General features: G+C 59.7%; 1 protein-coding gene across 3 annotated transcripts in view; it reads right to left on the reverse strand.

Moving 5' to 3' along the window:
• The window catches only part of PRDM16 (PR/SET domain 16), a 328,143-nt gene that overhangs the window by 23,346 nt on the left and 281,723 nt on the right, over window positions 1-23,074 (reverse strand). For all 3 annotated transcript variants that reach the window (XM_081305191.1, XM_081305192.1, XM_081305190.1), the window contains exons 5-9: window positions 16,913-17,015; window positions 11,536-11,746; window positions 9,886-10,033; window positions 9,240-9,393; window positions 1,050-2,451 (exon numbers count right to left, since the gene is read on the reverse strand). In XM_081305191.1, coding sequence (XP_081161317.1) covers window positions 1,050-2,451; window positions 9,240-9,393; window positions 9,886-10,033; window positions 11,536-11,746; window positions 16,913-17,015 — 2,018 coding nt within the window. The remainder of the gene's footprint in view (window positions 1-1,049; window positions 2,452-9,239; window positions 9,394-9,885; window positions 10,034-11,535; window positions 11,747-16,912; window positions 17,016-23,074) is intronic.

Here is a 23,074-nt window from a genome sequence, read left to right on the forward strand (position 1 = left end):
CGGCCTCGGCCCCAGCGGTGCTGTGGGCGCCGTGTCCCTGGCAGAGCGGCCAGGCCAGCCCAGCCCTGAAGGCAGCTCTCTGGCCTCCACACTCTGACATCACTTGTTCTCATCTTTGTCCTCCTAGATCCCAAAGCACAGCAGGTGAGACCTCCTCACCCAAGTATAAGCTGTCCTCTGTCCCCCCATGGGGCTGAACTGCGGGGCCAGCAGACGCGGTCTTCAGAAGGGGCCGCCGTCCGCTCCCTGCAGCTTTAGCACACAGGCTTCCGAGGCCTGGGCTGGCCCTGGTGCTCGGCCTCTGCTGGGGGCACCCGCTGGGGGCAGCCCCTGGGGTCTCCCTTCATGCCGAGGATGGTGGTGCAAGCTGGCAGGGTAGGATCCCTGCCAGGGAACCTGGTCCCGCTTTCCCTGTGGACCCCACCTAGGGAGGGGCAAAGCCTGCCCACTGGCTGGGGAACGGGACTCAGCCGGCCCCTTGCTGGGAGGACATCAGAGAGATGGGATGCTGATGTCCTGCAGACCCTCTTGAACTTCCCTATCCTCTCCCTCGTCCCCTCTGGGGACCAACAGCTCCCTCTGTGGTTTCTCCCAGGCCACCAAAATGCCCCTTAGTGTGGCTTCAAGAGTGGGGTGGGACCACAGGGGCAGCCTTGGGGATGTGGAGCCTCAGGGAGGTGGACAGAGAGCTCAGAGCCAGTGTAGGCCCCTCTGGCCTCTTCCGGAACACAGATTTGGTTCAGGAAAGACAGCTGGACCCAGGGAGGCGTGGGTACTGATGATGGCAGTACTCAGGAGGGGCTCAAGGTGGGGCAGAGGACATCTGACTTGCAGTCAGTGCAAGGGAACCACACGTGTCCAGGAGGCCCCACCCCGGCCCACCGACCCTTGGAGTGGCCAAGCCAGATGCCCCTCCAGAGGGGTACGGAGCCCCCGGAGCTGAGGCCCCTCCCTGAAGCCCACAGAGGCAGAGAACCTTGGGCGGATGTGGCCAGCTCCTGCGGCGTGGGCTCCGGGCAAGAGGAGGTGAGGACGGGGCATGTTAATACCTGTAAATGGGGTCCATGAAGAAGGGAGAGGGCTTGGCGTAGTGCAGGGAGGGCTGCTGGGGCAGCTGCGCTGGGCACACCTTGGGCAGCCCCTCGCCGGCCCCTGGCTTCCGCTCCCCGTAGATGTGGTTCTTCCGGGGCTCCCGGCCCCCTCCGTTCTGGCTGGCGCGGGCCCGGCTGCCGATGCTCAAGTCCAGGGGCTGCTCCTCGCTGGACACGGGTGCCGGGGGCACCTTGGGCGCAGGCAGGATGGGCTTCGCCTCTTTTGGTTTGGTGGTGAGGTCGAAGGGGCACTCGGCACTGGGGCCGCCCACCTTGAGTGTGTCCCGGGGCGACTTTGGCTCGGCCTTGACCAGCAGGTTGTGGGCGAGGGCGCGGTCCGTGAAGGGGTACAGGGAGTGGGGGAAGTTGGGCAGGAACTGGAAGGGGAACACAGAGTGGTAGGGCAGCGCGCCCAGCTTCTTCTCCTGCATGCCCATGAAGCCCGGGCCAAAGTACTTCTCCGCGATGGACGCGATGGCTTTGATGGAGTCTCCGGCGGCGCCCGAGGCGGTCAGCAGCTGCTCCTCGGGAGGCGGGAAGAAGGAGTGCTGTGAGTAGAAGACGGGCACCTCGGCCCCACTGTGGGTGGACCCTGGGGGCACCGAGCCGCCGCCAAACTCGGGCTTGCCCTTGTCCTTGCCCTTGTCTCGGTCACTGTCCACGTCGCTGTCCAGGTCCGAGCCAGTCCCCGTTGTGGTGTCCAGGTCAGTCCCTGTCGTGGTGTTGATGTCCTCAAAGTCGCTGCCATCGGACATGTCGGGGCTCCTGGTCTTGAGCTTGTCCACGTACGTGTCCTCCAGGCGGCTCTCCAACTTCTCCTCCGGCCCCGTGGCCGCCGTGGCGCCCTGGCCGCTGTTGCTGACCGCGGAGATGAGGGGCAGTGCTGGGTTCCCCAGGGGGCTGGGGAGCTTGGCGTCCTGTGTGTGGTTCAGGGGGCTCTTGAGCAATGGTGTGGGAGGTAGCAGAGGCGGCCGGGGGTACAAGGATGGAGGGAAGATGCCCGGGAAGCCGGGCGTGAGTGCAGGGAAGGCCGGGGGGCCCGTGGAGAAGGGCAGGCTCCCGGGGTGGGGCCTGGAGGGGAAGTACTCATTGAAGCCCAGGCCAGTGTGGTTGAGATTGGGGGAGGGCTTTGCCTTGTCCATCAGGGGGCTGGGGGTCAAGGGCAGGCCTGGGGCGAAGAGGCCGCCCGGCGTGTAATGGCTCTTGCCCTCGCAGAAGCGCCGGTGCTTGTTCAGGGAGGAGGTAGTGCTGAACATCTGCCCACAGTCCTTGCACTTGATCTGCGTGCGGCAGTCCGCGTGCATGCGCTTGTGCCGGCACAGGTTGGAGAACTGCGTGTAGGACTTGTGGCAGACCTCACCTGGAACATCAGCAGAGAGCAGACACAGGCCGTATGAAATTACAGGGGACCCGCACCTCGAGGGGGGAGCAGCTGTGTGGGCGAGAGTGCCTCTGTGTGCGCGCCTCTTCATGTATGTGCTATGAATCTCTAACATGCATGTACAGGCATGTGCTCACCTGTCTGTGTGTACTATAGGGAAGATGTGCACGTATAAATGCGTGTGCATGTGTGTGCACAGGTGTCCCACCCTGGGGCTGTCTCCAGGGGGAGGGAGAGGCAGCCCAGGCCTGGCCGAGGGCCCACAGCAGGGTGAGGCCCCCTCAGCTGGCTGCCGCAGGGGTCTGGGCTCCACAGCCTCCTACTTCCTCACCGCTCCAGACACGGCTGTCCCCACGGGTGACAGCAAACCTGACCGCTCAGATCTCTCCCACTTCCCAAGGGTCAAGTGCCCCTGGCTCAGGGGTCCTGTGAGCTGGGTCAGTGAAGCACCCGCTCGTCTTCCTCTTGCTTTTCTAACAAGAAAGTGAGGAGCACATGCAAGCATGGGTGTCCACAGGACAGCTTGCTTCCTAATCATGGAAACAAGGGCTCATTTCCCTCGTCCGCCGGGTGTGGACGCATGCCCACTACACGTCCCCCCACTCCCCCTGTGGTCACCCACTCACAAACCCTCACTGCACACGCCCATCCTCTCCAGGACACGTCCCCCCACTCCCCCTGTGGTCACCCACTCACAAACCCTCACTGCACACGCCCACCGTCTCCAGGACACGTCCCCCCACTCCCCCTGTGGCCACCCACTCACAAACCCTCACTGCACACGCCCATCCTCTCCAGGACACGTCCCCCCACTCCCCCTGTGGTCACCCACTCACAAACCCTCACTGCACACGCCCATCCTCTCCAGGACACGTCCCCCCACTCCCCCTGTGGTCACCCACTCACAAACCCTCACTGCACACGCCCATCATCTCCAGGACACGTCCCCCCACTCCCCCTGTGGTCACCCACTCACAAACCCTCACTGCACACGCCCATCATCTCCAGGACACGTCCCCCCACTCCCCCTGTGGTCATCCACTCACAAACCCTCACTGCACACGCCCATCCTCTCCAGGACACGTCCCCCCACTCCCCCTGTGGCCACCCACTCACAAACCCTCACTGCACACGCCCATCCTCTCCAGGACACGTCCCCCCACTCCCCCTGTGGCCACCCACTCACAAACCCTCACTGCACACGCCCACCCTCTCCAGGACACGTCCCCCCACTCCCCCTGTGGTCATCCACTCACAAACCCTCACTGCACACGCCCATCATCTCCAGGACACGTCCCCCCACTCCCCCTGTGGTCACCCACTCACAAACCCTCACTGCACACGCCCATCCTCTCCAGGACACGTCCCCCCACTCCCCCTGTGGCCACCCACTCACAAACCCTCACTGCACACGCCCATCCTCTCCAGGACACGTCCCCCCACTCCCCCTGTGGCCACCCACTCACAAACCCTCACTGCACACGCCCATCATCTCCAGGACACGTCCCCCCACTCCCCCTGTGGTCATCCACTCACAAACCCTCACTGCACACGCCCATCCTCTCCAGGACACGTCCCCCCACTCCCCCTGTGGCCACCCACTCACAAACCCTCACTGCACACGCCCATCCTCTCCAGGACACGTCCCCCCACTCCCCCTGTGGCCACCCACTCACAAACCCTCACTGCACACGCCCACCCTCTCCAGGACACGTCCCCCCACTCCCCCTGTGGTCATCCACTCACAAACCCTCACTGCACACGCCCACCGTCTCCAGGACACGTCCCCCCACTCCCCCTGTGGTCACCCACTCACAAACCCTCACTGCACACGCCCATCCTCTCCAGGACACGTCCCCCCACTCCCCCTGTGGTCATCCACTCACAAACCCTCACTGCACACGCCCATCCTCTCCAGGACACGTCCCCCCACTCCCCCTGTGGCCACCCACTCACAAACCCTCACTGCACACGCCCACCCTCTCCAGGACACGTCCCCCCACTCCCCCTGTGGTCATCCACTCACAAACCCTCACTGCACACGCCCATCCTCTCCAGGACACGTCCCCCCACTCCCCCTGTGGTCACCCACTCACAAACCCTCAGTGCACACGCCCATCCTCTCCAGGACACGTCCCCCCACTCCCCCTGTGGTCACCCACTCACAAACCCTCACTGCACACGCCCATCATCTCCAGGACACGTCCCCCCACTCCCCCTGTGTCCACCCACTCACAAACCCTCACTGCACACGCCCATCCTCTCCAGGACACGTCCCCCCACTCCCCCTGTGTCCACCCACTCACAAACCCTCACTGCACACGCCCATCCTCTCCAGGACACGTCCCCCCACTCCCCCTGTGTCCACCCACTCACAAACCCTCACTGCACACGCCCATCCTCTCCAGGACACGTCCCCCCACTCCCCCTGTGGCCACCCACTCACAAACCCTCACTGCACACGCCCATCCTCTCCAGGACACGTCCCCCCACTCCCCCTGTGGTCACCCACTCACAAACCCTCACTGCACACGCCCACCGTCTCCAGGACACGTCCCCCCACTCCCCCTGTGGTCACCCACTCACAAACCCTCACTGCACACGCCCATCCTCTCCAGGACACGTCCCCCCACTCCCCCTGTGGTCACCCACTCACAAACCCTCACTGCACACGCCCACCGTCTCCAGGACACGTCCCCCCACTCCCCCTGTGGCCACCCACTCACAAACCCTCACTGCACACGCCCACCCTCTCCAGGACACGTCCCCCCACTCCCCCTGTGGTCATCCACTCACAAACCCTCACTGCACACGCCCATCCTCTCCAGGACACGTCCCCCCACTCCCCCTGTGGTCACCCACTCACAAACCCTCACTGCACACGCCCATCCTCTCCAGGACACGTCCCCCCACTCCCCCTGTGGCCACCCACTCACAAACCCTCACTGCACACGCCCATCCTCTCCAGGACACGTCCCCCCACTCCCCCTGTGGTCATCCACTCACAAACCCTCACTGCACACGCCCATCCTCTCCAGGACACGTCCCCCCACTCCCCCTGTGGTCACCCACTCACAAACCCTCACTGCACACGCCCACCCTCTCCAGGACACGTCCCCCCACTCCCCCTGTGGTCACCCACTCACAAACCCTCACTGCACACGCCCACCCTCTCCAGGACACGTCCCCCCACTCCCCCTGTGGTCACCCACTCACAAACCCTCACTGCACACGCCCATCCTCTCCAGGACACGTCCCCCCACTCCCCCTGTGGCCACCCACTCACAAACCCTCACTGCACACGCCCATCCTCTCCAGGACACGTCCCCCCACTCCCCCTGTGGTCACCCACTCACAAACCCTCACTGCACACGCCCATCCTCTCCAGGACACGTCCCCCCACTCCCCCTGTGGCCACCCACTCACAAACCCTCACTGCACACGCCCATCCTCTCCAGGACACGTCCCCCCACTCCCCCTGTGGTCACCCACTCACAAACCCTCACTGCACACGCCCATCCTCTCCAGGACACGTCCCCCCACTCCCCCTGTGGTCATCCACTCACAAACCCTCACTGCACACGCCCATCCTCTCCAGGACACGTCCCCCCACTCCCCCTGTGGTCACCCACTCACAAACCCTCACTGCACACGCCCACCGTCTCCAGGACACGTCCCCCCACTCCCCCTGTGGTCATCCACTCACAAACCCTCACTGCACACGCCCATCCTCTCCAGGACACGTCCCCCCACTCCCCCTGTGGTCATCCACTCACAAACCCTCACTGCACACGCCCATCCTCTCCAGGACACGTCCCCCCACTCCCCCTGTGGCCACCCACTCACAAACCCTCACTGCACACGCCCACCGTCTCCAGGACACGTCCCCCCACTCCCCCTGTGGTCACCCACTCACAAACCCTCACTGCACACGCCCATCCTCTCCAGGACACGTCCCCCCACTCCCCCTGTGGTCATCCACTCACAAACCCTCACTGCACACGCCCATCATCTCCAGGACACGTCCCCCCACTCCCCCTGTGGTCATCCACTCACAAACCCTCACTGCACACGCCCATCCTCTCCAGGACACGTCCCCCCACTCCCCCTGTGGCCACCCACTCACAAACCCTCACTGCACACGCCCATCCTCTCCAGGACACGTCCCCCCACTCCCCCTGTGGTCACCCACTCACAAACCCTCACTGCACACGCCCACCCTCTCCAGGACACGTCCCCCCACTCCCCCTGTGGTCACCCACTCACAAACCCTCACTGCACACGCCCATCCTCTCCAGGACACGTCCCCCCACTCCCCCTGTGGTCACCCACTCACAAACCCTCACTGTACACGCCCATCCTCTCCAGGACACGTCCCCCCACTCCCCCTGTGGCCACCCACTCACAAACCCTCACTGCACACGCCCATCCTCTCCAGGACACGTCCCCCCACTCCCCCTGTGGTCACCCACTCACAAACCCTCACTGCACACGCCCACCCTCTCCAGGACACGTCCCCCCACTTCCCCTGTGGTCACCCACTCACAAACCCTCACTGCACACGCCCATCCTCTCCAGGACACGTCCCCCCACTCCCCCTGTGGTCACCCACTCACAAACCCTCACTGCACACGCCCATCCTCTCCAGGACACGTCCCCCCACTCCCCCTGTGGTCACCCACTCACAAACCCTCACTGCACACGCCCATCCTCTCCAGGACACGTCCCCCCACTCCCCCTGTGGTCACCCACTCACAAACCCTCACTGCACACGCCCATCCTCTCCAGGACACGTCCCCCCACTCCCCCTGTGGTCATCCACTCACAAACCCTCACTGCACACGCCCACCGTCTCCAGGACACGTCCCCCCACTCCCCCTGTGGTCACCCACTCACAAACCCTCACTGCACACGCCCATCATCTCCAGGACACGTCCCCCCACTCCCCCTGTGGTCACCCACTCACAAACCCTCACTGCACACGCCCACCGTCTCCAGGACACGTCCCCCCACTCCCCCTGTGGTCACCCACTCACAAACCCTCACTGCACACGCCCATCCTCTCCAGGACGGTGCTCTTCGGGAAAGTGCTCCCGAGGAGCCACCCACTTGCACGCGCCTTCTCGCCTCCTCCTTCCCACCTCTCCCTCAGGCACCCACAGGGCACACTCCAGCTCCCCATGGGGACAGACATCACCTCCGTTTCTGAGCTGGCGGGGGCTGGGGCTTCCCGGAGTCGGGTGGGCTCTGGGCGTGCACACAGGTTTCACCACTGGGTGACACGGCGTCCGTGTGTACTCAGTGCCCGTGCCCTCACTGTCCTCCAAGTGACCCACGTGGACTTCCCCACTTCCTTGCAGTTTCCCGTCCAAACCTGAAGCCCTCGGAGGGGCTCCGACTGTGCTGCCCAGCTCTGGCCTTGGCCCCACATCAACCCGGGTACAGACTCCATCTTGAGAGCTGGATTGATTTTGCCAGAAGCCATCTCCAGGATGTCCAGAGCGGGGCCTGGACACCCATGAGGGCACGTGTCCCCACCCTGGAGTAGGCCCACCCCGCGGGGAGCCTGTGCCACGCGGGGGAACCGTGGGCTCAGCCCGCCCGGCAGGCGGCAGCCTGGAACTCAGGCTCTCCACGGGACCCAGTGGGCTTTACAAAGCCGGTTTGCACGTCCGGAGGACCACGGTGCTCCCCCAGTGGGCCCTGCCCTGGCCAGGCTGCACCAGTCCTCGAAGCCCTCACCTCACGCCCACACGCACACCCGCCCACAGGGCCTCGCTCTCCTCCTCCTCACTAGGCCCGATCTGGGTGTCAGGATAACATGGGGGACAGTGCGCAGACAGGTGACACAGCTCAGCCAAAGGTCTGCGAGGGGTGACAGCCTGACGTGTGCGTGTGAGACGACCGTGCGAGGCAGGCGTGTGCGAGATGCACACGTGTGTGTGTGTGTTAGGTGACTGCATGGGGCAGGCGTGTACTTGGACACACGTGTGTGTGTGAGATGATCCTGCACTACGCATGTGTGTGTTGGTGACTGCAGGGGCAGGCATGTGCTTGAGAACGCACAAAGTGTGTGACTGCACGAGGCGTGAGGACTAGGCCTGCTGTGACAATGACGATGGCACACGGGGACATGGCCTCTCTGTGGCTGAACTCACTGAGAACCAGGGTCAAAGGCCCTGTGCAGGCCCACAGCCTGCGGGACTGGTCCCTGGTGACCTCTGCCCCCCGTCTCCCCACCCTGAGCCTCTCAGCAGGCACCCAGGCCCGTGCTCCTCCCCGCTGTGCTGGGCTCCTCCCCACAAAGGTGCAGGGGCAGTGCCCACCCAGCACCAGCTTGGCCTCCCTGAGGCTCTAGCCCTGCACTGCTATCCCCAGCTGGTGTCTGTCACCTCGTCTCCTCCCTCTAGCATGTGAACACGAGGACAGCAGGACAGGGCACCTGGGAGCGGGCCTGCCCTGTGGCTCTGGAGGACACTGCTCCGTGGCTGGCCCCACCCGGCTGCACTCTGTGGCTCAGCCAGTGCTGGGGGCAGAGGGGTGGCGAGGACCCGAGGTCCTTGCTGCCCCACCACCTACCTGCAGCCACCGGAGGAAGCACAAAGGGGGCACAGGCAGGAGGGGGGCGGGGAGCAGGGTGGAGCGAGTGGGCAGTCCTAGTGGCCCCTGAGGGCTGCCAGGACCCAGCCACTAGGCAGAAGCCTCAGGCCTGGCCGCATGGGCCGACGGGCAGGCGCAGGCGGGCGCGGGCGGCGGGCGGCACTCACATATGAAGGGCTTGACGGTGCTGTGGATGTGCTTGTGCTGCTTGAGGCCAGAGGACGTGGCGAAGGTCTTGCCGCAGTCGGGGCAGGCGTGCGCCCGGGCGCCCACGTGCTGCGAGCGGATGTGCCGCTGCAGGTTGCTGGGGTCCGTGAACACCTGGGAGAGACGCTCTGCTGCAGGGTCCAGCCAGAAAGGCCGGGCCCTGCCTCCCTCTGGCGCTGCCCTCCCTGCCCGAGCTGGCCGGGGCAGCTGCTGGGGGCCACGGGGAGCCGCAGAGCCTTTGGGCTTGGGTCCCACAGTCACTCCTGAGGACCTGGGGGCCGTCAGGCCACACGTGACCCCCGCAGAGTGTCTCTGCTGAAGGACACGGACCCTGAGGGCTGGCACCTGGGAGGCCACCCCCGCCAGCCTCTTCCTTTGGGTTGGCAGGGGCACGAGGGCCTCCCTGGAGAGGACGTGGTTCTGGTTGGGCCCTGTTCCTCCTGAGCTGTGCGATAGGGTCTCTGACTTCCTGTCCTCCCCAGGAATGAGGAAGGACCACAGTGGCCCCGGGGCATCTGACCTAAGCTACTATCGCTACCCTGGGCATTTTCACAGGATGGCGGAGGAGCTGGGATCGGGGCCGGGCTGGCGGGGCTGGCACGGTACCTTCACGCAGTTTTCACATTCAAAGCGCTTGCCACTGTCATGGGACATCTGGTGGCGGATGAGGTTGGACTTCCAGTTGAAGGCCTTGGGACACTGGTCACACTTGTACTCCCGCTCCTCTGTGTGGACGATCATGTGCTGCTCCAAGCTGGGGACAGGGGTCAGAGTCACTGGTGCCCTCTGCCTGCCCCTCCCGCTGCATCCTCTGGGGGTTGCCCATGGGCAGACACAGCTCGCCCTTGTGTCAGGAGGAAGCCGGTACCTACCCAGAGCTCAGTCCTTCATCCAAGGCCACCCCCAGTCAGCCAGGGGCAGGGCGGGACCCCAGGTCCCACGTCCTGGCCACCCTTCTGGGAAATCCCAACTTTGAACTAAACTTGGGCCAAGGGAAAAAGGAGTCACGGAGGTTGGACGCTTCCATGAGCTGACGGGGGGGGGGGGGTGCTGAGCAGGAACCGGGGCTGCCCCTTGCAGTGGCCTGCCACCCAGGAGGCAGCGGGAGTGGCAGAGGGTCTGCAAGGGTGACGCACTTGGGTGGGGACAGCAGCTGCTTGCAGGGTCCTGCCCCTCCCAGCTGAGCCAACAGCCTCTGACCCCTCCTCTCAGGGGACCCCTGCCTCCCCTCCTGTCCCCGGGATATCCGTTAATCTTCATGAGCAAAGCAGTAATACATCACGGCCCGCTAATTACGGGGCCCAGCCATCCATTTAGATCAGGAACGCCTGCTCCTCCGGCACCCGGAGATTGTATCTTTTGCCTGTTGTTAATTGTGATTTATGTGTTTATGTAAAGAAAACAGGGACCCTCTTTAGCGCGCTCTGTGGCGGCCTCTGCCGGGATTCGCCCACACGCTCATTTCTCAGTCGTCTGGGTGGAGGGTCTGCATCCCAGGGGGCTGGGACTGGACGGGCTGTAAATCCCCAGCAATCACAGGCCGTTAGCGGCCTGATGGTTGCTCACTGGGCAGGGCGGGCCCGGCGGGAGCCCTCCCAGGCGGGAGAGGCCTGAGCCTCAGCCACTGGCTCCTGGAGCTCTGGGACTGGGTGTCCTGCTTCCCCACAGAGCCCTGGGTGCTATCTGCCCTGGGGATTTCATGTAGGTCCCCAGTGGGTCGTAGGGTCTTGACTCCTGTCCAGCCTCAGGGTGGAGGAGGGCCAGTGGACCTGCTCCTGCTGTCTGTGTCCAGCCATTGTCCAGTGGGCCTGGCACTCTGATGTCCTTCTCCGCAGGTGGCTGCCACCTGAGGGGAGCAGAGCCTGGGGTCTGGGGTAGAAGGGGTCCTGGATGATGCCTTCCTGGGCCTGAGGAGGGGTCTGGGGAGGCTGCCCATGTAGTCCTTGGCAGTGGGCACTGTGGCCCCTGGCATCAACTGGGGCTAGAGCGCAGCATGCCCAGGACCTGCCCACAGTCCTGATCCTTGCCAGGCGGTCTCCACAACTCAGGCCTGCAGCCGGCAGGGGCAGTGGCCTCCCTGTCAGGGATGAACAGGTCTTTCTGGGGCTCAGACTTTCTGGTGGGAATGGGGCGACACCAAGGCTCCGGCACGGGCTGCTGGTGTGCCTTTTCTGTCCCCGCGTTGTGCTGGGGCCTGGTGCCCTCCTGCCCCTGGTGCCCTCCTGCCCCTGGTGCCCGCCTGGCGGGGGGTGGCACCTGTACTTGGTGGGGAACATCCGCTCGCAGTCCTTGCACTCGTGGGAGGGGTCGCTGCCCCCGCCACCGAGGCCCTCAGGCTTGAGCCCCTCCCCCAGGCCCTGGTAGACGGCAGTCCCCGCAGAGCCGCAGGCGTATTTCTTGTGGCGCCGCAGGTCCACCTTGCACGGGAAGAGCTCGTCACACTCGTCACAGCGGAACGTGGGCTCCTCTGCAAGACAGGACAGGAGGTGGCAGCAGAGCCAGAGCCCCCCTGCCTGGCTCTCCTCTGCCTCCATCCTGGAGCCAGGGTCCCCGGGGCCTGGGAACCACAGGGACGGAAGACCCCGGCTCTGCCTCCTGGGAAACACTGAGCCGCACGGGGGCCCTGGCCGTGCCTCAGGCAGCCACTGTGGGCGAGAGGGGGCTCTGCCTGGGAGCCAGAAGGAAGCCAGGCCAAGGCTTTGTTTATGAATCAGGGGAAGAGACGACAGAGCGCCAACGCGTATAATAAATTATTGTCATCAAGGTCAAACAAATTAAAAGGGGGGCAGCTATTATTAAGTTTATGAGCAGCATCCTGACCACGGTGCCAAGCCAAACAATCAGGCTGGAGCTGTCACCCCGCGGGGGTGGGTCTGGGCCCCCTCCCGCCTCCCCTGCCTGTGCTGCTGGAGGACAGCTTCCACCCAGAGCCTGTGTCCCCACCCAGGAACCCTGCTTGCCACCTGGCTGGAGAGAGAACACCTGCTCTGACCTCTCACAGTAGCACAGCACATTCGTGTGCTTGTGGGCACGTGTGGGTGTGCAGACACATGCTTGTGCATGGTGTGTGCAGCTGCATGTGGTGTATTTGCAGGAGTCTGACCAGCCCAGCACAACTGTACCATGTTTGTGCATCTTTGTGTGAACATGTGCGCATGTCTGTGTATTTGCACCCATACTCATGAGCATGCATTTGTGTTTACATGCACATGTGTGTACGTGAACATGTGTTCATGGGTTTCTAGGCAACTGTGTGTGCAAATATTTGTGTACTGGCATATTTCCAAGCTTGCACATGTGTAGTATGCATGTACTGTGCAAATGTGCCTGCATTTGGGGTATATACATGTTTGTATCCATCTTTGTGTGTCCACGTGTGCGCACTTTGCATGTGTGCATGTGTTTTGGTGGGTCATGCATGCATGTTGTGTTGTGTTGTCACTTGTGAGCACATAACTGTGTCATGTGTTATGTAGGCACATACTTATGTGCACATGTATGCTTTGAGTGTGCGCATCGCATGTGCACGTGTGCAGTGCATCCACGTGTATTGTGAATGCATGAACATGTGTGCACAGGTTCGGATGTGAGGATGTGTGTCAGGGGTTGCATGTGCTCAAGTGAACGTGTGGGTGTGCATGTGCCCAGCCTGGGCAGAGCCTCGGTGAACTGGGCTGACTGAGAAGGCTGGAGCTGGAGATAGCTATGACCAGGGGCCACCTCCAAGTCCTGGAGGAGGCGAGATGCTCTGCAGCCTGGGCATTGTGATAGCCATGGGCAGGGGCACCTCCTGATACTGGAGGCTTCCTGAGCCCAAGGGTAAAGGCCTGGGCTGCACTGTCACCCCTAATGGTGGGAACCCAGTGCCCTTGAGTCCCTAAGATGCTGCTGCTGAGCCCACAGGGTGATACCTACAGGACACCAGTGCTGCCCACCAGCTGTGACTCCTGGCCAAATCTTTGGAAAGGGGCTAATCTCTGGGTGGCAAGGAAGGGCTGCCAGGCCAAAAGAGGGCCTTGGGCCTGCGTGGGTTTGGGGCCACGTGGCAGATGCCACTTCTAGTCCAGATAACCCAGTTTCACCAGGTGTCCTGTCCCTGCTGACTCATCTGAGATTGTGGCCAACAAGGAACTTGCTGGGGAGGACGAGACCACAGAGAAAGAATGCAGTGAGCCCTCCAGATCTGCAGACCCTCACCCACACAGCCCTGCTGGGCCACACGGGGTGTGCTCTGCAGCCTCATGCTGGACACCGGGCACCCAAGTCTCTATCCCAGCATCTGTAGGCAAGGCCACCTGGGATCATTCCTGGACAGGTGCAGAGCCAGAAAAACCCTCCTAGGCCCTGGACTCATCCTTGGGTGCCAGGGTGTGACCCCCAATGGGAACCTCAGAGTGAGGAGGGGGAGGAGGAGGGCAAAGGTGACTCATATTACAGAAATAATCACCTCCAGGTCTACACGATGGCTTTAATATAACCCAGTGTGCAGTATCTTTTCAAGAGGTGTTTGCTGTGAAAATTATGCAAACAGCGATGTTCACATGGGAGGTTCCCTGGGCACCTGTGGGGCAGGTGCTGTCCTAAGAGCTTCATGGGATTCATGTATTTGAGCCTTGCACTAACCCGAGCGCCATGGGTGCTATCTGTGTGTCCCACTTTATCACAGAATAGATGAGGGACACCACCAGCATCGGAACTAAGTTACCCCACCCAAAAAGAAGCACAACTGCAGAAGCTGAGGTTTGAAAACAAAGACAAGAAGAAGTGCCACCTCCACTCACCCATCCCGCTGACCAACTCATTTTTCCATTTTTGATTTGAAATTTGGATTTAAAATAAAAATCTGGGGGGCTAGGGGTGTAGCTCAGGGGCAGAGCACGTGAGCATGTGTAAGGTTCTGGGTTCAATCCCCAGTCCTGCAGCAGCACACAAGACACCATGCAACAGAATCAGCAGAGGACTTGACAGGTTTAGAATGAAAGTCCAGATTCTGATTCTGGTGGTGTCCGAGGGCACACTGCAGGCAGTGCAGTGGGCCATGGTGACACACGGTGTTCCATCGTCCTGGGCCCCATTCTTCTGCAAACTCCCGTGTCCTCCCTGGAAGACACAGCGGAGCCTCCCCAGCCCATGTGTGTGGTGTGGACGGGCCCTTCAGCTTCCTGCAGGCAGGGGAGGCGGGATCCGAGTGCACATGGGTTTCCCTTCAGCAGCAACAGCAACCCCATGTTAAAGAAGTGCTAAAAGTGTGTGCGACACCCTGACGCGCGTCCTGTGGCAACCCATGGTGTTGTGTGTCTGTCTCACACTGTACGCACACACAGTGTCCTCTGGACCTTCCCTGGAGAGGGGGCAGTGCATTATTATGAGCCTCTCTAGATGGAAAAGCGCATTTGAATACAAAGGACTTTATTCTCTCCCAAGACCAAGACAGTTCTCATGGGAAAGAATTCTTTTTGACTAGCGTCTAAAGAAAATGAAAGGTCGCTGGACCCGGGAATCTGCACGTGGTCAGCAAACCAAGCTCCCTTTCAACCTCTCACCTGATGTGGTCCCCAGCCAAGCCCTGCTCTCCCAAAAGCACAAAAGAGAATGATTGGAAACCGAGCTCTCTTCATCTAACTGCAGTGGAGAGTCTAACTTCTACCCAAACCAAGCCACTCGGGCCCAGCCTGTGTCTTGCCCATCAAACCTGCACCTCCTTGTCTAGCTCAAGTTCCATCAGCAACTTTCACGGCAGAGCAGGAACATAACAGAAAAATAAATCAGTGCCTAATGGCTTCAAGAACGGAGGGGTTCACAATTACACGGCATCCACACGCTAATCTATGACTCCAGCCTCGAAAGAGCTCGAGAGCTGACTCCAAATTCCTGCAGTGATAAGGGGCCTCTGCATTTAGCCAGGCTGGCATAAAAGAGTTTTTATGATAATTATCTTAGTGAGGAACGTTTTTGCATTTTCTTTCTGCTGGATTCAGAGTTTAAGTGGGGGTGGGGAGTGGCTTTTGGGGCGGCAAAGAAGCGACCTTGACAGCAGAGGGTGGAAAAGTCAAATATTTGATGTTGGACTATTGTGTGTGGAAAGCAATTAGCCCACAGACGTTTGATAGATTATTAGGAAAATGTAGACTCAAGTTATTTAATATCGGGGGTTGGAGGCAGGTGGGAACAGGAATCAAGGTTTTTAAAAAACCTTTGGAAGAAAGAAATTTCATTGTACAAATGAAATTCCGGAGTTGAGTGCTCTCCTTAAAGTTAAGTAGATTTATCTCCCGGAGCTCTCATGCAACATCTAAGATTCACAGGTCTTCTCAACAATTATTTTAGGGAAAATGAGACCTCCCTCTTGCTACTCAAATCTTGCAGATTTATTTTTCTTTTCTCAACGGCCTAATTAAAACCAAACTTTAGAGGAGAGCACAGACAGCACCCGGCTGGCAAAACTGTCCTCTGTGGCGATTTCCTTTCTGCCGAGTCAGGGACAGAGACTGCTGCCCCACAGAGGGGGACTCTGACTGCTGGGCCAGGCAGGGGTTGAGGGGTAAACTAAGGCAGTCTTGGGGGTCTGGTCCTAAAGCCTTCCTGCTAATTCCAGCTGCCTGGCCAGCCACACGGCTCCGTCACCGGGAAGTCGGAGGGGCTCCTTGGAGGAACTCGGGGTTAATGGCATTAATCATTAAACCTCGGTATGTTTGCAGGGGAGGGAGAGGAAGCAGGGAGGAGGAGCCCAACCGCCCTCCTTTCTCTGGCGTGAGCAGGAATCGCTAGTTCTGGAAACAGCTAGACGGAGGGAGAGAAGGCCTTTCTGTCCACTGGTGTGGTCTCATCCAAAAAGAAGCTACTGAACATCTGTTTAGCAAAGCCACTCAGGGCCACCGACCTGTGCTCATAGGCCGTGTGGGCCCCCCCTCAAACCACTGGCCCAGGAGCCCCGGCTGCTCAGCACCAGGAAGGAATGCCAGCCTGGGCTTTGGAACCGCGTCTGTGGGAGCTGGCTTCTCCTCGAGGGGTACAGACAGACAGAAAGGGGCACTGGCTGGTCACATCCTAGGGGACAGGTACTCTGATGACAGAGAGGGAAGGAGAGCAGAGAGGTTGCCCAGGCCTGCAGGGAGGAGCAGAAGACCCACTCCACCCTCGAGTTGCCCTCCCACCCAGGAAAGGCTCCTGACTCTCCCGAACTTCGAACTGCGAGTGAACATCACTTCTAAAGACCCATAGGTAGCCATGTCCCTCTTATCTGAGATGACAGGAAGCCCCAAAGTAGGCAGGGACAGCCTTCCAAGTCACAAAGTAGGCTATGTATCATTCTGGGGGCGGGAAAACTCATCATGGAAATAATATTAATAGAGCTTTACAAATCACCATAAAGACAGAACTCGGCAGGCTACGATGGCCACACTGTCCTAGCCCTTCTCACATCTGGGGTGAGACTCCGAGGTCCCAAGGAAGGAGGGAGAAGGCCCCCAGGCTGAGGGGTCCAGCAGCACTCCATCAGCTGACCTGGGGTCTGCAAACACTGGACACTGCATTGCCAGGCGCCCAGCCCCCCAGCACGTGGTGTGACGTGAGGAAACACCTGGTACCCTCCTGCGAGGGGTGGGGCCCAGGCGGCGGCCCAGTGGGGTCTTACCATCCAGGCTGGGTGGCACCGCGCTGAGGGAGTAGCCACTTTCCTTCACGTGCACCAACAGCTCCTCACCCGGCTCAATGTCCTTAATGACTTTATAATAAATCTAGAAGGAAAAGACCAGAGAGGAGGGTAAGTCTGGGCACTGCTGCTGTCCGCAGAGCCCGAGGCACACTCAGCCCCACAGGCCACTTGACCTGGCTTCTAATTGCTGCTAAGAGGTTTCCCTCAGGAGCTGAGCAGCGTGTGCACAAAAGGAATGGAGTCCGTTTTAATTTGTTTCATCCTGTTTTGGGATACTGATAGAAGAGGGTGAAAGAGGTGAGGGTCAGTGTCAAGTCCCCAGTCAGGAGGTCTCCTGGAAACCCCCAGATTGGAGCAATTCTCACTGGGAGCAGGGTTTGGATCCCTTCCGTGTCCTTTCCTTTGTGGGTAGAAGCGAGAGGCCCCGTGCTGCAGAGACAGAACTGAGCACCAGCTGGCCACCAGGGGCTCAGAGTGCAGCGTGCATCTGGTTGTTTTTGAAGGTGGCCGAGGGCAGGCACAGGCTGTGGGTAAGGACACTGCCTGAAATTCCCACAGGAGAGATGCAGCCAGAGTCACGGAAGGCTGCGTGTGGGAGGATGGAGGACCTGCCATAGCTTAATGCCCAGCACTTGGCAGTGGGCTGGAGATGGGGGTGCCCTGAGAACACAGTGGGGGTGCAGGATGGGGTCGAGGGGAACCACATCTGGAATGTCTTGCCCAGCAGCTCTGACCTGGGCCATGTCTCCTGAGAAAAGTGGTCTTCTCTTGGCAGTGGTGAAGGCAAAGGGCCAGAGGAAGAAACCTCTAGCAATTTAGAAAGGGAGGCAGGCCATCTTGTCACTGCAGGTCCCCAGGGACTTTGGGGAGGACCCAATCTGAAGACACCAGGACTCGGGACCCCCATGTGGGCCACTCCTCCCTGGGCGTAGTGACATCTTCAGGCTGGAAGGGCTAGAGGTGTGGGCACTTTTCTGTCGGGGCCATCGACTGCCTGCCTGTGGCACAGGGGTGTTTGGGGCTCTATTCTGATACCTGGAACAAAGAGCTTCCGGGAACCTGCCACCTGGCCTGAGGACTGCCCTGGGAGATCCTCAGCACCATCCTCCTGGAGAAGGGGTCCAGGATAGAACTGAATGGGCAGAGGATGGAACCCTGACCAGGAAGACAGGGCTGGGTAGACTCAGGCTCTCCAGGGGTTGAGGGGAGGGGCTGTCCTTGCTGTGAGTGACACTTCTCCCTGCACTCTCCAGTTAGTATGGGTCAGACTCCATAGCAGCTGGCCCTGGTTGGGGTGGGTGGCTAGAGGTGGTCAGCACTGCAGGGACAGAACTGAGCACCAGCTGGCCACTTGCCTCTCTAGGCTGCACATGCTGTCCCCCAAGTTGAGGGCTCTGTTACCCATCCAACTCCACAGGACACCAGTGAGCTTTCAGGACACAAAGAGAGGCTCCCCACAGCCTGGAACTCACTGGCTGCCTATTCCCAGGACTCCCAGCGGCCACCCTACACGAGGTAGAAAACACACAGGTGCACACACATATATCTTATCAGTGTGTGAAGTCCTTCTACCAGCAGTCGGTAGTAGTTATTTTGTTTGGCAGTTATTTTCAGGTAGATTGATAAAATAATGAGTAGATTTTAAAGGGGACCAAATTAACTTCATTAATGAAACCAATTAAAATCTCAGTTTTGTATCATCTAAAAAAAAAAAAAAACCTCTCATTGGCTGAACTTAAAAAAAAATCAGATTTAAGCCACAGTGTTTCAAATTCAGACACAGAGTCCAGAAGGCCAGGAAGTGGCCACTTGGAGCCACAGGGGCAGGCATGGTTAGGGGTTGTTACCAAGCAGGGCGTCCACACTTCCCCCCACTCTGCCAGAGCTGCCGCAGGTGGATGTGCTGCGCCTCCAAGGACCCCCAGAGCGTAGGCGGCGGGAGCAGAGGGTGCGCCCAGGCAGCTCCTACCCTCCCTGCCGCCCCGCCCCAGCCTAGAGGGTCCCGGGACTTGTGAGGCCAGCACGTTCCCACCCGGCGACCTGCGCGGTGGGTGCATCCTCCCGCAGCTCTGCCTACTTAGGTGGGCGCAGAGGTTGGGAGACACCCCCCCAGGCCGTCAGCAACCCTGGGACCCCACCCCGTTCACCCCGTGGGAGGGCCTGTCGGCCTCCTAGGAATCCCGCCCCAGCCCACCCGCTTCTCTCTGGGCTGCCCGGATCCCTGGACCTCAACTCCCAACTCTGGCTCAGGGCAGCCGCGCCTCCTGGAATCCCCACCCGGGCTCTGGAAACTGCCCAGCCCTCCTCCTCCTGCCTCCTCCCAGGGCTGGAGGAACCCCGAGACCCCACACCCCCACACCTCTGCTCCTGGGATCGCCGGGCCTCCTAGGACCCCAACTCCTGGCTGCGAGGACGGGAGCCTCCCGGGGGACCCTCCCTGCCGCCGCGGTCACCGCGCCGCAGCCGCGATCTAGCGCGTTCGGCCGCGGGCGCCCGGTCCTGGGTCCCTGGGCCCGGGACCCACACCGCGGCTGCGGGGCGCCTGGCGGGGGCGCGTAGGGGACACAGGGCGGCAGGCCGGGCAGCCGTGGCCGCTGGGACTTTGAGCCGCGGACGGAATTAATCGCTATTAGCGCTAATCGCAGGGCCCAGGGCGGGGCCGGGGGTGTCCCCGACCTGCCTCCACCTGGAGGTGGGCATGGAGGTGAACAGGAATCAGAGCCACTGTTTCCAAACTCGGCCGACCCCGCCTTTGCCAACGGCGCCGAGGTACGCGGAACAGCCGCCCGCGTTTCCGGCCTGTTCCAAATGGCACAAGAGGCGTTATCCGCCAGGCGCGCGCCGAGCGCCAGGGTTCCTTGTCCGCGGTCCGGCACTTCCCGGGACAAAGGCCGGCTTCGGTGGGACGCGCGGCGGCGGCGGACTGGGGCTGGGCATCTCCCGCTTGCAGGGCGGGCGCTACCGACGGCCGTGTGCCTTACCGCCCCGGGGCTCCTTCCGTGCAGGGCCCGTCGTAAATTATATTGCAGCCCCTTAAAAATTCCTGCAGACGGTTTATTGTGTGGCGGCAAATTAGCATCGCAGCTGTGGCCGAGTTTTCACAGGAAGGAAGAAAGTTCGTTCAAGCAAAATGAAGCCCCGGAGTCTGGTATCCTTTAGCCCCCAACCCCCTGGCACTGGGGAGGCACCAGACCACGTCTTGCTCAGGTGACAGCGTCCCAGCGCACGGGCTTTTTCTGGACACGTCCACTGCACTGTTTAGGTGGGTGTGGGTCCTGGGCCTGTGCAAGGTTGGGATCCTCTGTGACCCTGGGGTGGCCGGTGGCCTCCACCAATAGCTGAGGTTGCTAGTGCCCAGAGCTGTCTGTTCTAGACCAGCCTGGAGGGCAGCCCCGTTTCCTCCCCTCGGCTTCTCTCTGCAGCCACAGGGCTTTTCTGAACTTGGGGAACAGCCCAGAGCACAGGTCCTTGGAATCACAGCCATGCTTAGTGTGACCTGGCCTGTTCCTTCTCCCTTTGTCACTCTCCAGACCTGCAGGCGGCTCCTCAGAGTGAGCAGAGGTCGGGGACAGACAACCACCACCTTTTCTGCAAAAGCCGAGCAATCACTCAGGGAAGGAGGGTGCAGCCCGGGTTCTGCCAAGGGACCAGCTTTGTGTGTGTGACCCTGAGTGCCAGTCAAGTCCCTGTTAAGTCCCCAGCAGTGTTCTGGAAGACACGTTTCACAGTGGCGCCAGGCTTTGAGGTGCTTTCTCCATAGAGTTCCTGACGGATATTTTTTAGTATCAGATCAATTCACAAGCGGAGTCCCCACCTTTGGATTGAAGAGTTAAGTGCCACAGTTTTCATTCCCACTTAATCTAAGAATTTTAACATTTAAATAAATGAAAAACTCTATCCAGATTATGTGGGGGTTTGAATGACTAGATTCAAAGTCAGGTTCAAAGTCAGCGGATCAAAGACAGGTGGCCGTCTCCTCCCTGGAATCATTGATTTTTTCCAATCTATTAATTAAAGTCCTGGACAACTGTATTTTTCCTCTTCCTTGACTAGGTATAAGACACTTTAAGGGGATGGAAATGTCCTTCCCTGTTCTTAGAAAACGAAAACCTGGGGCTGTGGCTGTAGCTCAGTGGCAGAGCACTTGCCTACCATGTGTGAGGCACTGTGAGGTTCGATCCTCAGCACCACGTATAAATAAACAAATAAAGTAAAGGCATTCTGTCCATCTACAACTACAAAAAAAAAATTCAAAAGAAAAAGAAAACTCAATCTCTCAGCATCCCAAACTTGGGAATCCCCCTGACTTGCACCAGCAAAGGTTTTGTGAGGCACAGACAAGGCCTCTACCACCACAACCCACATTGGCAAGTGGAATTTGGATTCCTCTAAAATCATTGCTGAGAAGAAAATTCACCTAGCAACCCACATGCCTCTCTCCTGTCCCCCTAGAGACAGACTGGACCATCCCTGGGGGTTTTCCTGTGAGTCTAAGACCTCTGAAGAGACTTGGTGGGTCCCAGCACTGTCTCTTGGTGACTTTGGAAGCCTCACTCTTTACTTTGACTGCTTGCTGGCCCCCAGCTGAGCTGTTACCTTCTGGGTCAGGGCTGTTAAGGCCAGCTGAGGGTTGAGCGTTTGGTTTTGAAAAACCAACTTTAAAAGATGCTCCAAGATCCAGCAGGAGCAGCATTTGCAGCTGTCTGCGGCTTGAGCACAGGTCTTCATTTCTCCTTCCCCAGATGCATGCTGTGACCCCAGGGGCCTTCCTCTGGTCTGTGTTATTGCCTGCTTTCTCAGAGCTGGGCAGGAGAAAAGGGACAGCAGTTCTGGGCTCAGCATCCTGGGCAGGCTCCAGAGACATGCAGACAATTCCTTCCTCTGGCCAAGAGGAAAAAGCTCATCTGTGTCCCTGGGATTCGCCACGTTCCTCTCTTCCCATGCCATGCAGATGCAATTTTATCTGTGCCTAAATTATTATCATTTTGTTGCTGTAGATTCTGCCATCTTCCCAGCAGCTCAGACAGAAAAAAAAAATCCACATACTTATTCCTTGTGTACAGTTTGTAAAAATATAAATTATTAGTCCATAGTGAAATGATCAAGATTCTTGAGTGGCTTCTTCTAATAAAATGCTGCGTTTGGTTAAGAAGGGGCGGGAAGTGAATTCTGGCAAATGGTCACTGTGACGGCGTGGTTGAATTTAAACCTTGTTGCTATCACGGTCAGTTTGTTCCAAAGAGAGCTTCATAACAGGTGGCAGCTTTTCTGAATCAAAACAGTCTTGTGAGCTGCCTGAGAGTCCCCCAACTCCAACTCCACCCTCCCCGTCTCTAAAGAGAAAATCGCATCCAATTGTTGGAGGCTAATTTTGGAACTGACCAGAATGAAAAATTTATGATTTTGAATTAAAAAAAAATGTGAGATAAAGTCAAAGAAGAAGTAAAGGTCAGAGGTCAGAGCAGGATTGTGGGTGTCACACACCCTGAGTCAAACTCCCACTCTGGCAGCCCACACGCTCTGATGGAAAGAGCGTCCCTGATGGGCCAGGGGGAGCTAAAGCAGAGCAGAACGGCCCTCGGCCGACAGGCTGCGGTTGCTGAGAGGCACCAGCTCCACAGCAGGCATCTAAGCCAGCGTCTTTACTTGATGGCTCTGAGGAGGGGTCACCATGATCTGCTCTACTTTGGAGACCCGGCCCCTCATGCTCAGCTTCATCAGCTGTGGCTGGCAGCACCCTGGCCTCCGCCCTGCCCATCGGATGTGCTGGTGCTGCCCAGGGGCTGTCCAGACAGGGAAGGTTAGGGCTGCCCTTCCTGGTCAGGGTTGCTGCCCTTCCTGGTCAGAGCACTGTGGGGCCAGCCTGTCCAGGTGTGCTGAGGAGAGTGGCCTCGGCCTGTGCTCCACACCTTCTGGCCAGCGGATGTCCTGCCACAGACTCTCTTGCCCCATCAGAGAAAAGCAAGACACAGAAACAGAGCACCCTGGAGAGTGGCCTCTCCCGCCCGCCTGCTCTGTGACCTCATTTCCTAGCTCTTGTTTTCTTCTCTCGACATTAAAACAAATTCAGGAACAGACCCTATCTCTGTCTCCCCAGACATTTCCAACCAACTCGTTGGCTCATAATTGCAGGAGAAAGAA

The sequence above is a fragment of the Spermophilus citellus genome, assembly GCF_964194105.1.
Source record: "Spermophilus citellus genome assembly, chromosome: 9".
Classification (NCBI taxonomy): domain Eukaryota; kingdom Metazoa; phylum Chordata; class Mammalia; order Rodentia; family Sciuridae; genus Spermophilus; species Spermophilus citellus.